Source organism: Chrysemys picta, chromosome 5 (assembly GCF_011386835.1).
Source record: "Chrysemys picta bellii isolate R12L10 chromosome 5, ASM1138683v2, whole genome shotgun sequence".
NCBI classification, from domain to species: Eukaryota; Metazoa; Chordata; order Testudines; family Emydidae; genus Chrysemys; species Chrysemys picta.
Window position 1 is genome coordinate 80,439,448 of NC_088795.1, and position 16,186 is coordinate 80,455,633.

The window sequence follows — 16,186 nt, forward strand, 5'->3', positions numbered from 1 at the left end:
CATTCCCTATGTGTAAAACTCTAATATATTTTAAATTAATACATAATCTTGCATTATTGTGTAAGAATCTGATCCAACTTCTATTGAAGCTAAGTCTTTCTATAGTCTGTAGTGGGAGCAGGATTAGGCCATAAATCATGAGTGAAACATTCAGAACAAATGACCATTTGTAAATATTTGAAAATCAAACAGTTTCTTCACTCAGATATTAATTGAAGGCATTTTTTGCTGGTGGTTCAAAGAAAAGAACAAAATGTTATATGTACCTTCTGAATGTAAGATCTGTACTGAGATATTCATCTACATATTTACAACTGTGTTAATGACGGCATCCAGAAATATTTCCATTTGAAAAATCTATTTTTAGCAGCTTGGAGGGGCCAATCCTGTAGTTCTTGTTCAGGCAAAACTTCAATTGAAGTTAATGGAAATTTTGCCTGAATAAGGACTGCATGATTGAGCCAACAGTTCTAACAGATAAGGCTTTCTTCAAGGCCAAAACTTGGCACATTTAAGGCCAGTTGCTTATCTTAGATACATTGGTATAAATTTGGATTAAAATATGGAATTACTGTAATTTAGATCAGAGTCTGAATTTTAGTCTCAGTCTGAGAGTAACCTTTTTGTGCCAAATTTTGGAAAAAATTACCGGTACTCATTTTGTAGCAACATATTTAAAATCTGAATAATTTCTAATTTTCAGATGCGTTTTGCCAAAAAAAAGCGTAATAATATTCCTTGACTTTAGCAAAGCTTTTGATACGGTCTCCCACAGTATTCTTGCCGCCAAGTTAAAGAAGTATGGGCTGCATGAATGGCCTGTAAGGTGGATAGAAAGCTGGCTGGATCGTCGGGCTCAACGGGTAGTGATCAATGGCTCCATGTCTAGTTGGCAGCCGGTTTCAAGCGGAGTGCCCCAAGGGTCAGTCCTGGGGCCGGTTTTGTTTAATATCTTTATTAATGATCTGGAGGATGGTGTGGACTGCACTCTCAGCAAGTTTGCAGATGACACTAAACTAGGAGGCGTGGTAGATACACTAGAGGGTAGGGATCAGATACAGAGGGACCTAGACAAATTAGAGGATTGGGCCAAAAAAAACCTGATGAGGTTCAACAAGGACAAGTGCAGAGTCCTGCACTTAGGACGGAAGAATCCCATGCACTGCTACAGACTAGGGACCGAATGGCTAGGTAGCAGTTCTGCAGAAAAGGACCTAGGGGTCACAGTGGACGAGAAGCTGGATATGAGTCAACAGTGTGCTCTTGTTGCCAAGAAGGCTAATGGCATTTTGGGCTGTATAAGTAGGGGCATTGCCAGCAGATCGAGGAACGTGATCGTTCCCCTTTATTCGACATTGGTGAGGCCTCATCTAGAATACTGTGTCCAGTTTTGGGCCCCACACTACAAGAAGGATGTGGAAAAATTGGAAAGAGTCCAGCGGAGGGCAACAAAAATGATTAGGGGTCTGGAGCACATGACTTATGAGGAGAGGCTGAGGGAACTGGGATTGTTTAGTCTCCAGAAGAGAAGAATGAGGGGGGATTTGATAGCAGCCTTCAACTACCTGAAGGGGGGTTCCAAAGAGGATGGAGCTCGGCTGTTCTCAGTGGTGGCAGATGACAGAACAAGGAGCAATGGTCTCAAGTTGCAGTGGGGGAGGTCCAGGTTGGATATTAGGAAACACTATTTCACTAGGAGGGTGGTGAAGCACTGGAATGCGTTACCTAGGGAGGTGGTGGAGTCTCCTTCCTTGGAGGTTTTTAAGGCCCGGCTTGATAAAGCCCTGGCTGGGATGATTTAGTTGGGAATTGGTCCTGCTTTGAGAGGGGGTTGGACTAGATGACCTCTTGAGGTCCCTTCCAACCCTGATATTCTATGATTCTATGAATATAACAAAGTAGTTGATGTTCTTAATGACACCTGGACACGTGGCTTCCTTGAGGAGTAGTGGTTTTATATCAAGTTATAAATGATATTTAACCAATTCTCTGTAAATAACTGCCATTTTGAAATGCAGTTTGTGTCTGATATCTATGATATTGATCAACAGTCCTTGAAAGTCATTGGTAGCTCAGGTATAAGTAGGCAATAAGGGAAGACAACAGAGTGAGAAAACTGTAGAAGGGGAACATTTTACCATATTTAATGTTCCATATTACTTTCAGATTTAGGCATTTACTTTGTGTATGCATATGTATTATCAGTTACTAAAGTAGTATTTGTACCTCCATAAAAAAGGTGATGTCCTCTACTATTCTGCTAATTTTGTTTTTGAATGTCTACTGTGCACAGAAATCTTTCTAAGCTCATCTGGTATGGCACCCATGTGCTTAGGTTCTTATAAAAATGACTGTTTGTGGAAAGTCTGCTATATGTTTCAAAGAAAATATGGATTGTACACATCTTCTGATGGCATCCATCTTTACACACTGTCTGTGCTCGTGTTTCGAAAAGTAGTTAATAGTTGAAATGTATAAAAGTATTCTGTTTCATGTATATTCAGATATTTCAGTTACTTCAGACTTATGAAATATTAACTAGTTTGTTCAATAAATCGTAAAGAACCCCTACTGAAGTTGTACAAAATGACCTTCAGATATGTAAAGTCAATAAATAAGTAAATCTTACTCATAAAGAAACATTTTGTTAAGCTGCTAAAGGGAGAAGAATGAATTATCCATCAGACGGCTTACAGGGTTGAAATCAACAGAGCTTTCCTCTATCTTCATCAGCAGTTTGTCCATTAGCCCTTCAATTCCACTTCAATTAAATTAACTCTAATTAATAAGTTCATTACAAAGATTGACATACCTTGCTCAAAGCTAGTGTGCTCAAAGCTGATAAACACCTTCACCCTAATGAAAAATTGATTAGATTGAAGAGAAAAGAGGGAACCTCTGAAATAAACCTCTGCCTCTCCTGCAGCTGGGTTGATGTTCTGTAACTCTGAAGTTAATCAGACCATCTCAGATCTTTTAATCAAAAATGTAATTCAAAGTAGATAGAAAATGTTGTGTGGGAAAAACAGCCCAGCTCTCTTGCCCAGTAAACATTCTGCGCTATTGTTCATAAGAAGTGCCATCACAACTTGATGCTGTGTTGAATGTTTTATAGCACTTTGAGGCAGAGAATTATAATCTATTGGGGGGAAAATACTACTGAATGAAAAACTGGAAACAAAGCCCGTATGTAAAACCTTTCAGGCTCTTTTATGAGCTCTCCTTTTATTGCATTCAAAAATAATTTCAGTTCTTTCTTATTAGAGTGGTTTGCTGTCTTTTACAAGGAAACCCAAACTAAACATAATATTCTTATGAACCAGCATATGATTGTGACTAACTGTATTCTAAGAGACTAAAAAACATCCCTAAGGCTTTTTTTTTTCTGTAGTCAGCTTCACACAGATGAAGTTTTCCAAATACTGACTGAATAAAGAAAAAAGATAAATGCAAACTGTAACAACCTGAATTATTATCTTGTATTAGTTTTGAGATGTAAGATATATTGTTTGGCCTATGAATAACTTAGGCCTTAATGTTCTTTTCAATTATTCAACTAGTTATAAAACCCTGTTAGTGTAGGTGACAAGTTGAATGCTTTTGTTGATTTATTTTTAATAGTCTTTCTGTTTTTAAACCAGACTGCCTAAAGCTGTCATTGCTATAAATTTACAGAAAGTTAAAAAAAAATCTTATATTTAACAGACATGTCAGTATGTCAGCAATGCACTAATGTGTCTCACTGAGGCTGATTCTTTTTAATGAAAAAATATGTCAGAGATGGCACATTTCAAATCTGAAAGAAACCTGGGGGCAAGGAAAAAAGCCCCTTTGCTAAATTGAACTTTTGTTCAATTGTAGATTTTTGCCTATAATGTAAATGACCTCTAAGGAACGTGGTACATTTAGTCACTGAACCTATGCAGTAAATTCTAATGGGTTTAAATGCATATAATCTAAGCTACAAAAGGTAACTCTTAAGAAATATGTGCTCACAAAAAATATAATTAGAAATTACTCAGAGCTAACTGACAGAAGAGCTGTGGACACTTAGGCATTACTAAGTCTACTGGGTAACTAATTAAGCATTAGCAGAGATAAAATTCCATATTCCATATTCTCTTGGGTCCTACCTGAAAATGCTTTTAGCAGTAAATTCCTTTGATTTAATTTTCAAAGATTTTGCTTTTCTCCTTCATATGTTGAATTAAAATGTAACTCTGTTAATTAATGTGTGCTCTCCTCTCATTCTTTCTCTCTTTTTCTCCCATCCCTCCTTTTAAATACAGAAATCTGTTCTGTGGACTGTGGCTCTCATGGTGTTTGTATGGGTGGAACATGTCGTTGCGAAGAAGGTTGGACTGGACCAGCCTGCAATCAAAGAGCCTGCCACCCTCGCTGTGCTGAACATGGAACCTGTAAAGATGGGAAGTGTGAATGTAGCCAGGGATGGAATGGAGAGCACTGTACTATTGGTAGGCTAGCTGTGCTTTAATATCTGTCTTCAATACAAAACTTAAAAAGCTAGAATTCCTGGTCTTTTGTGCATCAGAAATGTAACACTTTGAAGCTTGTTTCTTCAAACAGAATATTTGCACCTGTCAGTCTGTGTAAAGGAATTGATGTTTTAAGAAAGGAAATGATTATATAATGGCTCATCAAGTCTTTACAGCTTGTTTGCCACAAATGGGAGGTGCAAGAATTTCCCTTTCAATCATTTCCTGTAGCTGCCTCCTCTGGAGGAGAAGCTTACATATTTTTTAAATCTGTAAATACGTCTTCTGATATATGCTTTTTTATTTTTATGTGATAGTTTTTCAAAAGATGTGTTACTATGCTACCTTCCCCCCCACACACACACTTTACTGAGAAGAAAGCCCAAAAAACCCCACTTACCAAGGTGGTAAAGAGATCTAACGCCCCCCCCCCCCAATTATCCTTTTTGTTGACATAATGAATTTCTACTTTACAGTTGTACAAGATATTTGCTAAGCAAATAACATTATATTTCAAAGCACTTTAAAATGACAAATTCAAAAGAAGCAGTCTTCATTAATCTCTGTATGTTTTCATAATCAAAAATGTTCTATCCTTTAGAAACCAAGCCTATTCAACTTATTCATAAATGATCTGGAGAAAGGGGTAAACAGTGAGGTGGCAAAGTTTGCAGATGATACTAAACTGATCAAGATAGTTAAGACCAAAGCAGACTGTGAAGAACTTCAAAAAGATCTCACAAAACTAAGTGATTGGGCAACAAAATGGCAAATGAAATTTAATGTGGATAAATGTAAAGTAATGCACATTGGAAAAAATAACCCCAACTATACATACAATATGATGGGGGCTAATTTAGCTACAACTAATCAGGAAAGAGATCTTGGAGTCATCATGGATAGTTCTCTGAAGACGTCCACGCAGTGTGCAGCGGCAGTCAAAAATGCAAACAGGATGTTAGGAATCATTTAAAAAGGGATAAAGAATAAAATGGAGAATATCTTATTTCCCTTATATAAATCCATGGTATGCCCACATCTTGAATACTGTGTACAGATGTGGTCTCCTCATCTCAAAAAAGATATACTGGCACCAGAAAAAGTTCAGAAAAGGGCAACTAAAATGATTAGAGGTTTGGAACGGGTCCCATGTGAGGAGAGATTAAAGAGGCTATGACTTTTCAGCTTGGAAAAGAGGAGACTAAGGGGGGATATGGTAGAGGTATATAAAATCATGATTGATGTATAGAAAATAAATAAGTTATTTACTTGTTCCCATAATATAAGAACGAGGGGCCACGAAATGAAATTAATGGGCAGAAGGTTTAAAACAAATAAAAGGAAGTTCTTCACACAGTGCACAGTCAACCTGTGGAACTCCTTGCCTGTTAAAAGAGAACTAGATAAATTCATGGAGGTTAAGTCCATTAATGGCTATTAGCCTGGATAGGTAAGGAATGGTGTCCCTAGCCTCTGCTTGTCAGAGGGTGGAGATGGATGGCAGGAGAGAGATCACTTGATCATTACCTGTTAGGTTCACTCCCTCTGGGGCACCTGGCATTGGCCACTGTCGGTAGACAGGATACTGGGCTGGAGGGACCTTTGGTCTGATCCAGTACGGCCATTCTTATGTTCTTACTCCTGTGCTTTTATCATTGAATTATTTACACCCTGTATATTCCAAATAACATAGACAAAAAGCAAAGTGTGTGACCCTTTCCTTCAATTATATGAAAGATCATTCTCTTTCCTGGAATTTAATTAATGCGTCTCTCCAGAAACTTACCAAAGGCCACATTCTGCCTTTGGATGTATACTTTTCTAATTGCACAGAATTTGACAGGCATCTGTGGTCAGTGAGTCAATGTGGGGATTTGTGCGTATATATACCAAAAAGGGCAGAGGAATTAGAAAAAGGGCAAGAAATGTTGTCACACAAAAGCAAGTGATACTATAATTTACTTGTCTTACCATAGCACTTAGGAGTCCTAAGTCATGGACCAGGACCCCATTGTGCTAGGCACTGTACAAACACAGAACAAAAAAAGATGGAAGTCTGAGAGGTCGATATGGAGTGATTGCTTAGTGAAAAATGTTTGCCCATAAGTGATACGGTGTTTTTGTCTTTTTATCATTTTTTGGAGTGAGTTCATTTGAGAATGTAGTGATTGTCTGGTTTCACCAACGTAATTGTTGGGGCATTTGATGCACTGGATATGGTACACCACATGTTGTGATAAATGTCTATAGGACCCATGGATCTTGAAAGGTGTGTTGTGGGGGTATTGATAATCATAGTAGTGGAGATATGTCTGCAGGTTTTACATCTGTTGTTATGGCAGTGTCTGGTGCCACTTTGAGTTGGTATATCCTGGTCTATGGGGAACTTGATTCTGATGAGCTTGGTGAGGTTGAGGCATTGTTTGAAGGCCAGAAGAGAGGGTTCAGGGAAGATTTCTTTCAGGATGTGGTCCCCATCAAATGTGGATTGTAATTGTTGGATGATACTCCATATGGATTCTAGTGTGGGATGGTAGTGACAGCAAAGGGTGTGCAGTCAGTGGGTTTTTTTTCTGTATTGAAGCAGAGGTCTCCTGCAATATTTGGGTAGCCTGCTCCATGTTCCAATCTACAGTACTTCTCTGGTAAAGTGTCCTTGTTTAGTGAAGGTAGTTTTAAGTGAGTATCCCACACTTCCTCTTCAGAGCATATTCTGTTATATCCGAGTGCATGGCTGTAGATAACAGATTTCTTGGTATGTCTGCTGTGATTGTTGGATCTGTGGAGGGAAGTGTGATGATTCTTGGGATTTCTTGAATATACCGTCTGTAGGGTTCCATTGTTTAAATTGATCATGGTGTCCAGGAAGTTGATGATGGTATGGGAGTATTCTAGAGAGATAAACACCACGACTACAACAACACTGCAAAACATAGAAAACAGAAATTTGATAATAAAGGGCTCTTCAGTCTAGCAGACAAAGGTATAATAAGATCCAGTGGCTGGAAGTTGAAGCTAGACAAAGTCAGACAAGAATTAAGGTAAGCATTTTTAAGAGTGAGGGTAATTAACCATTGGAACAATTTACCAAGGGTCGTGGTGGATTATCCATCACTGGAAAATGTTAAATCAAGATTGGTTTATACCTGCCCCTGGAGATTTCCATTACTTGCATCTGAAGAAGTGAGGTTCTTACCCACGAAAGCTTATGCTCCCAATACTTCTGTTAGTCTTAAAGGTGCCACAGGACCCTTTGTTGCTTTTTACAGATTCAGACTAACACGGCTACCCCTCTGATATCTTAGAGCTGTTATGCAGAATGAGTCAACAAGATTTAGACATAGGCTAGTAGTGAGGACCTACAACGTGATCCAGGTTGAAGAGGACACACAGGTTGTGGGCCTAAGTGACAGGATGGTGGTCTTGTCCACATGATTAAAAGAGGCAGGAGGGAGGTTTCTGCGGGAGCCTGATTAAGAGCTCTTTTTCATAGACAAGTTCAGTTTTTTTGACTGCTAGACATCCATGAGGAGATGTCAGAGAGACAGGCTGAGATTTTAGTTTGGACAGAAGGAAACAGGTGAAGAATAGGGAGGGAGCTCTGGAGTTGTCAGCAGAAAGATGGTAGTTGACTTTGTGTTTGCGGATGAGATTACCCACAAATAAGGTGTAGAGAGAGAAGAGAAGGGCAACAAGGACAGAGTCCGGTGAAACCCTTCCAGCAAGTTGGAGAGGGGATGAGGAGAATCCACCAAAGCACATGCTAAAGAAGTGATTAGAGAGGTGGGAGGAGAACTTCTCTTTTAAAAAAAATTAATCTTAGGAAAAAATGGGAGTGTAAGATAAAGCCTTTTCTTAGGTAACTTTAACTTGCCAAACAGCAGTTACTCAGCAGATCACTCTACTGTTGGTCTCACTGACTTGGGCTGCATTATCTGGGTTATAGTTGTGCACAGATGAACTGTTCTTGAACAATATTTCCAACATATTAGGCACAAACAGGTTTTTCTTCAGCATTGGGCAAGCAGGTCTGTCTTTTTCAATATATATATTTATTGTGTGGTTGCTGTTGTCAGGACAATCCCACCTTTGGTTAATGTTTGATTTGTTTGTGTTGCTTTTAAGGTCTCTAAGACTAGTAATGAACCACAGGATCATATTCCATAATGATATGTATGTTTTTCTTAGAGATGTTCTCTTCGAGACCCAGTATTACAGAGAAATCAGGTCCTTTTCTTGCTCTTAACCAACCATAGCTCTGTCTTAGGCTAGGTCTACATTGTGAACTAGGGGCATGATTCCCCTGCTCATGTCCAGATACTCACCATAGCTCGATGAGAGCTAGCGCAAGTATAAATGATAGCAGTGTAGTCGTGGTGGCAGTGGAGGCATAGCTGAGCCATGCCAAGTATAAACACATCTAAAAAATGGTGGGCACATACTTGGCATAGCTCAGCTGTGCCTCTGCAGCTGTGCCCATACTACCATGTCTACAATGCTATTTATACTCGCACTAGCTCTCCAAGTTACCTCATGTATATTCATATGAGCAGGGGAATCACACACCTAGCTCATAGCATAGCCATAGCCATTGTGGAATGGGAATTGATTCTTCCTCAGCCTGGCGTGCAAAGAGCCAATGAGCCCTTGTCCCAGCCCCTCTAGTTTATATAACAATATAGCCACCAAAGTAACAGATTTCAAAGCACAAGTGATATCTGTATACATAGTACTTCCATAGCCATCCTTTGCCTATAAAACCAAACATTTTTATACCATTTACTGGCACAACTTTCCCTTGGTGGCAGAATACTTAGGTAGTTTGCATTGTGTACGTGGAAGTCTTGCATGTTCCCTTATGTATTGAAAAAGTAGGAAATCCCTTTACTCACAATTTCATATGCTATTCAGCATCTAGATACTATGATAATACACCAGAACCGAGTTTATCAGATCTAATTGGGACTGGAGCCAGATCCAATAATTAAAATTTCAGATAATCCAGAGACTGGAAAAATGCGAGGTTGCAGCATCGTCTAGCAGTCGCAGGGGAGATCGCCGGCTTTTGGATCTGTGCTTAGTGGCTGTGCAGTTAATACGGAGAGCTGGATAATGGAGGGATGGATAAATGGGGTTCTACTGTACATACTTTAGAAATCAACATATATACACAACTAGCCAAATGCCACCCAAAGGTCACATGCACAAATTCCCATCATTATGTGGACAGATATATCCACTCGATATTTTGCATCTGCCATGTCCACACTAGATCCAAATGATGGGAGAGATTTGTGCACATTAATCATAAAGGCATGAATTGAGCCTTAAGTAGGTAAAGGCATTAACTGAGCTGTGCAACTTGATAATCTATTTGACTATCTAAAGAGCTATGGTTTTACATAAATCATGAGCAGAGTTTGAGACAGTAAAGTGAAGAATATTCCAAGCATCTACTGAGAACTTCTGTTTGTCTCTAAATGTTTTATTTCTATTCATTTTCAGTTAGCCTACTGGTTGCATTCTTCAAGTTGGCACATACAGCTCTACCTCGATATAACACTGTCTTCAGGAGCCAAAAAATCTTACCGCGTTATAGGTGAAACCGCATTATATGGAACTTGCTTTGATCCGCCAGAGTGCGCAGCCCCGCCCCCCCCGGAGCACTGCTTTACCATGTTATATCAGAATTCGTGTTATATCAGGGTAGAGGTGTATTAAACGGCCAAAAAACCCATCTCTCTGATTTTAAAGAAGGTAGTCCTTTGTGGAATTCTCTTCTAATAATATGTTAAACATCAAGTTGTTTATTGAGTTACATTGATTTTCATGTACATTCAGGCAATTCACATTGAAATTTGGCCTGGGGGAATTCCTAATTCCTTTAAGCTACAAAATACAAGCTATTTGTTTTTATTCTCATTCTTTAGTACATTGGGAAGCAAGATCATTAATGATGACAAAGACATGCTTCGTTTGTTCAGACAAAACTTAGACATGCACTGCTCAGCATACCTCTATTAAACACCAGGGTGGCTCTGGGGTTTAGGATACCAAAGATTGGAAAATTGCAAATGAAATACACACAGCTGGGGAGTTAGCTGTTAAACAATATGAAAAAAAATCAAAAGCATTATCAGTATGGACAGATATTGGTCTGATGCACTAGATCTTGTTATCTTTAATAAGCAGTATAGCAAGAGTGGTATTTGTTTCAAATAAGTTATGAGTCCAGAGCTTTCAGTGCTTTCCTCCAGCACTCTTTTTCACACTAATAGTTTTTCACAAATTAATAGATATAAAATATATTTGGGTTTTCTAATGTTTTAAACTGTGCAAAGCATTAGCAAGGTTATCAAGAATTTTAGTAATGCTAGATTGGAAGGATCAGCCAGGAAATCTATCAGGAATTGTATTCTCACTTATGTTGGCATTTTTACCTTGAAATATTTTTTGTTTCCAGTTATTTAATTTAAATCTATTTTTCTTAGATAATTTTAAATGAGTAGAGGGTATTGTGATATGTAAGAACCAATATGTAAATTAAACAAAACTAGTCTTAATACTGACCATATTTTTTGGTTACTTCGACTAACAGGAAAATAGATCAAAGATTAATTTATATGCATGATTTCCATTGGCCCTTTGTAGTTGCACACAGTATCTCACTTAATGCCATACCTGCTCTTGATATACTCATTGTGTGGTCTGTATGACGTACGCACAATTCCAAAGATTGATGTACAAGTTGTTCAGCAGGAGTTGCATGCTCAGGTAGGACTTAATCCTGAAATGTACTTAAGTCGATAAGAGTTGAAGGAGCATGGAATCTCCCGCAGATGCTCAGCACCTTGTAGAGTTGAGTCAATAAAGGGCAGTGTATGTTCCAAAGCACATTAAGTGCTAAGGAAATTAAAGGATTTCTAAATTACTGTGTATATTTTTCCCCTTGGAGTGGTAAGATTTTACCTCTGCTTAAATCCACCTGGGCGCCGTTTAGATCAAGGATTATTTTACCACAGAGCCCCAGGCCAAGGCCTTGGGAAATTACCTGCCCGATTCTTTATTTGGTCTGGGAGTGGCATTCATGAGTCTGAGGTTAGAATGTGGCCCTTTACTATTTTGTGAAGATCTATTTTTGCCTCTTATGGTAGATTTTCATCCTAAACCAATTCTATTTCTATTCAAATAATTGGTCCCATATTAAAAATGTTGGTGATTTTTTTGTTTGTTTTTTAAGTATTAAGCACAGGAGGCCTCCCAGTTTCTGTAATTGTAGTTTGCATATTTAAGATTGGAATTTCTATCCTCAACCTCTACCTTTATCTCTGTGTGTATGCAAGATTGCACATGCACAACTGGACACCAGATAGACTCCTGAGTGAACATTTATTCCTTAATTATGTTTTCTGATTGCAATTTTGCTAAAATGTTTTTGTTGTTGCTGCTTGTTGTTATGTTTCCTTTTTAAGCCCTGTTCACAATGAGTTCAGTGACCCTCTCCTTTTTGAATAGCTATATTGTGAGGTTGGAAGACAGAGTGTTTGTTTGAAATGGGACTATTATTTCTGTGATTTAACTGTCCTGTACCCTTAATAAATTAAGTAACAATCATAGAAATCCCATCGATATGAATACTTTGCCAGCTGCTTTTCCATTAAACTCTGCTAGCTGAATGAAATCAGTAAATAATTATGTTGGTGGGGAATCTGTTATATCCAAATGCTGTATAATGTCTCCGTTTTACAACACAGCTTAATTTTTTCTATACACCAAATTAGTTTTTAGAGTAATCTAAATTGCAAATTGGTCGATTTGCATTAAAACTATGCCTTCTTGTTCTGATTTGTCAACACCTCTTTTTTAAAAAGTCGTTAACATTAAGCATGGGTGGGTAAGACCATCTGTTTATGGAGCTTGCCTGCAGCTCCATCACTTAACACATGAGACAGGTTACAGCTGTTTAATTGTTATGGTGTTGAACGATTATCATTCTATCCAAAATTAATATTTATATATGTATGCATAGAAAGCATGTGGTTAAACATAAGTGATCTAAATGTGGATTAATGTCATTAAGCATTCATTAATTAATCCCTCAGGAGGGCTGAAGTTGGAATAGTGGTATTCACACTACTTTTTTAGTAACTGCATGAGGTTACTTTATCTAATAGGCATAATTGAAATTAGCCTTAAATAATGATGGACAGTAAAAAAATGTACAGCTTGTAATACAAATGTATCCCTATGGGAATCAGGCATTCCTTGTTTTATGTTCTAAGAACTTTTGGAAGATTATTTACCCTAAAATTCAGTTGTGAAAAGAAGAAGAAAAAGCAAAGTACTTTTTTACTGTTTTCTGTTGCATGAAATTATAAATCAATCTTTAAAAAAATAAAACATGGATTTTCTTGAGTAAGAGATTGCCGTAGGTAGGCCACATTAATTAGATAAATGAGATAGTTGAAAGTTATAGATTTGCATAATCATTAAAAAGAAATGGAAAATTGCAAACAGAAAATAATCCACCTTATATCACAGGACTAGTGAAAATGAATAGGAACATGATCATTCGCCATGTAGACTTCCATTGTCATCTGTGGGTATTGGATTTGGAGATCTTTGTGAGTATGTGGCCGTAAAGCTAAAAGCATTATTATGCTCTTTTTCTGGTTGACCATAAGTATCGTAACCTCAAAGTGTGAGTGTCAAGGCGTGGATAGTTATTCAGTATTCTCCTCTGTAGCATTGTAAGACCTGCCCATGGTTAATTTAATTTGTGTTTAGCTCAGAGATTTCATTTTACAACAGATTTAAAATATGACTATAAAGAAAGCACTACTTTTCTTTCTATCAGCTCAGAGTTCAAGTCTAAGCCATATTTTGTCCTCTTGCTCAAAGACAAGTCTGAGTGCCTGATTGATCTTCCTTAGAAGATAGGGGAACCAGATGAGGTTGATCTGAGTTGGGGGGGGAGGCACGAATAGGAGAGATTACCAGCTCCACTGCATCATTTCTCCTTCCTCTGATCCTGAGGAAGCTCCTCTACTGGTGCACCATGGCGCTGACCTTCAAATAGAAAAGTCAGGGAGAGGATTATTCTTCACAGCGTTATTCCCTTTAGCCCCATAGTTTTGTGCAATATAAAATAGTACTAATCTAGTCAGAATTATTTAATACTGGGTGCTCCTCTGCATAGTGAAACCTTGCTGAGGGGTGTATTTGGTTCAGTGTTCACTACAAGGGACAGCAGGACAGTATGATTCCTGAGGAAGCCATGCTGCCATATGAGCGAGAGTGTGGAACAGCGAGCTCTGCAGAATGCTGTACATCTGAGCCTCTGTGTGGATGCTCTTCTTGAAACATGGGTGACCCCAAACTTGCATAGATCATAAAACATCCATGAATTTCGGTGGCACAGGCACACTCACAAGACAGAACAATTAATTAGATGCTTCTGCTGCCTTCAGAAGTTTCTCTTTCATACGGGACAATCTAGACTTTGGTTTTCTTTACCTTCCTTTCTTTTTTAGCATTTTCTTTATTTAAGAGATCTGTTCCCTGTATATATCCAGAATCTCATCAGCTGACTATGGAAAGATTTTCATTCCTGAAAGCACTGCAGAGCAACAGCTATGGAAAGGGAGCTGGATCCTGTTGTGGAGCATACATCATCAACAGGATTCTTAATAAGTACCAACTGCACACATTTATGATGCCTAAGGGAGTAAGATCACATTCTGACTTTCTGATCCTAGAGTTTTCAGGGGTAGCAGACAGAAAAAACATGTTTTTACTTGAAACTGAACAATTTTTTTATTGAGTCATTGAAATACAGTAAACCCTATGATGCCATTTTTTCCAGAGGATCACTTTTCAGACTATAACTGCACTTTAAATTGATCATATCTTTCATCTCTCCTGAATTTCTTCTTTAGTCCTTGATGTAGCAGAAAATTTTCTATTCTTCTGCTTACATCATTAACATACCCAATAAACATTTCCCACAAATGGATTTACCAAGCTGAAGAGCTTCCAAACAATTTTTTCTCCCCAGAATTTGAATATTTTAGAGTATATGTATTCTCTCTCTCTCTCTCTCTCTCTCTCTCTCTCCATATATATATATATATATATATATATAGGGCTGGCTATTAATCGCTGTTAACTCATGTGATTAACTCAAAAAAATTAACTGTGATTAAAAATATTAATCGTGATTAATTGCACTGTTAAACAATAGAATACCAATTGAAATATATTAAATATTTTTGGATGTTTTTCTACATTTTCAAATGTATTGATTTCTATTGCAAAACAGAATAAAAGGTGCACAGTGCTCACTTTATATTATTTTTATTACAAATATTTGCACTGTAAAAATGATAAACAAAAGAAATAGTATTTTTAAATTCACTTAATACAAGTACTGTAGTGCAATCTCTTTATCATGACAGTTGAACTTACAAATGTAGAATTATGTACAAGAAATAACTGCATTCAAAAATAAAACAATGTAAAACTTTAGAGCCTACAAGTCCACCCAGTCCTACTTCAGCCAATCTCTCAGACAAACAAGTTTGGTTACATTTGCAGGAGATAATGCTGACCGCTTTTTGTTTACAGTGTCATCTGAAAGTGAGAATAGGCGTTAGCATGGCACTGTTGTAACTGGCGTCAAAAGATATTTACATGCCAGATGCACTAAAGATTCATATGTACCTTCATGCTTCAACCACCATTACCAGAGGACATGTATCTATCCTGATGACTGGTTCTACTCGATAATAATCCAAAGCAGAGAGGATTGACACATGTTCATTTTCATCATCTGAGTCAGATGCCACCAGGTTGATTTTCTTTTTTGGTGGTTTGGGTTCTATAGTTTCAGAGTGTTGCTCTTTTAAGACTTCTGAAAGCATGTTCCACACCTCGTCCCTCTCAGATTTTGGAAGGCACTTCAGATTATTAAATTTTGGGTCGAGTGCTGTAGCTATTTTTAGAAATCTCACATTAATACCTTCTTTGCGTTTTGTCAAATCTGCTGTGAAAGTGTTCTTAAAACGAACATATGCTGGGTCATCATCTGAGACTGCTATAACATGAAATATATGGCAGAATACAGGTAAAACACAGAGTAGGAGACATACAATTCTCCCCCAAGGAGTTCAGTCACAAATTTAATTAACGCACTATTTTTCTAATGAGCATCATCAGCATGGAAGCACATCCTCCAGAATGGTGATTGAAGCATTAAGCGGCATACAAATGTTTAGCATATCTGGCACCTAAATACCTTGCAACGCCAGCTGCAAAAGTGCCATGCAAACACCTGTTCTCAGGTGACATTGTAAATAAGAAGCGGGCAGCAGTATCTCCCATAAATGTAACCAAACTTGTTTGTCTAAGCGATTGGCTGAACAAGAAGTAGGACTGAGTGGACTTATAGGCTCTAAAGTTTTACATTGTTTTGTTTTTGAACGCAGTTATGTAACAAAAAAATCTACATTTGTAAGTTCAACTGTCATGATAAAGAGATTGCACTACAGTATTTGTATTAGGTGAATTGAAATATACTATTTCTTTTGTTTTTTACAGTCCAAATATTTGTAATCAAAAATAAATATAAAGTGAACATTGTACACTTTGTATTCTGTAAAAGCAGCAAAGAGTCCTGTGACACCTTATAG

At 37.7% G+C, this 16,186-nt stretch overlaps 1 protein-coding gene across 35 annotated transcripts in view; it reads left to right on the forward strand.

Moving 5' to 3' along the window:
- Positions 1 to 16,186, forward strand: part of TENM3 (teneurin transmembrane protein 3) — a 2,213,160-nt gene that overhangs the window by 2,103,880 nt on the left and 93,094 nt on the right. For all 35 annotated transcript variants that reach the window (XM_065596701.1, XM_065596700.1, XM_065596702.1 and 32 more), the window contains one exon: positions 4,290 to 4,475. In XM_065596701.1, the coding sequence (XP_065452773.1) occupies positions 4,290 to 4,475 (186 nt within the window). The remainder of the gene's footprint in view (positions 1 to 4,289; positions 4,476 to 16,186) is intronic.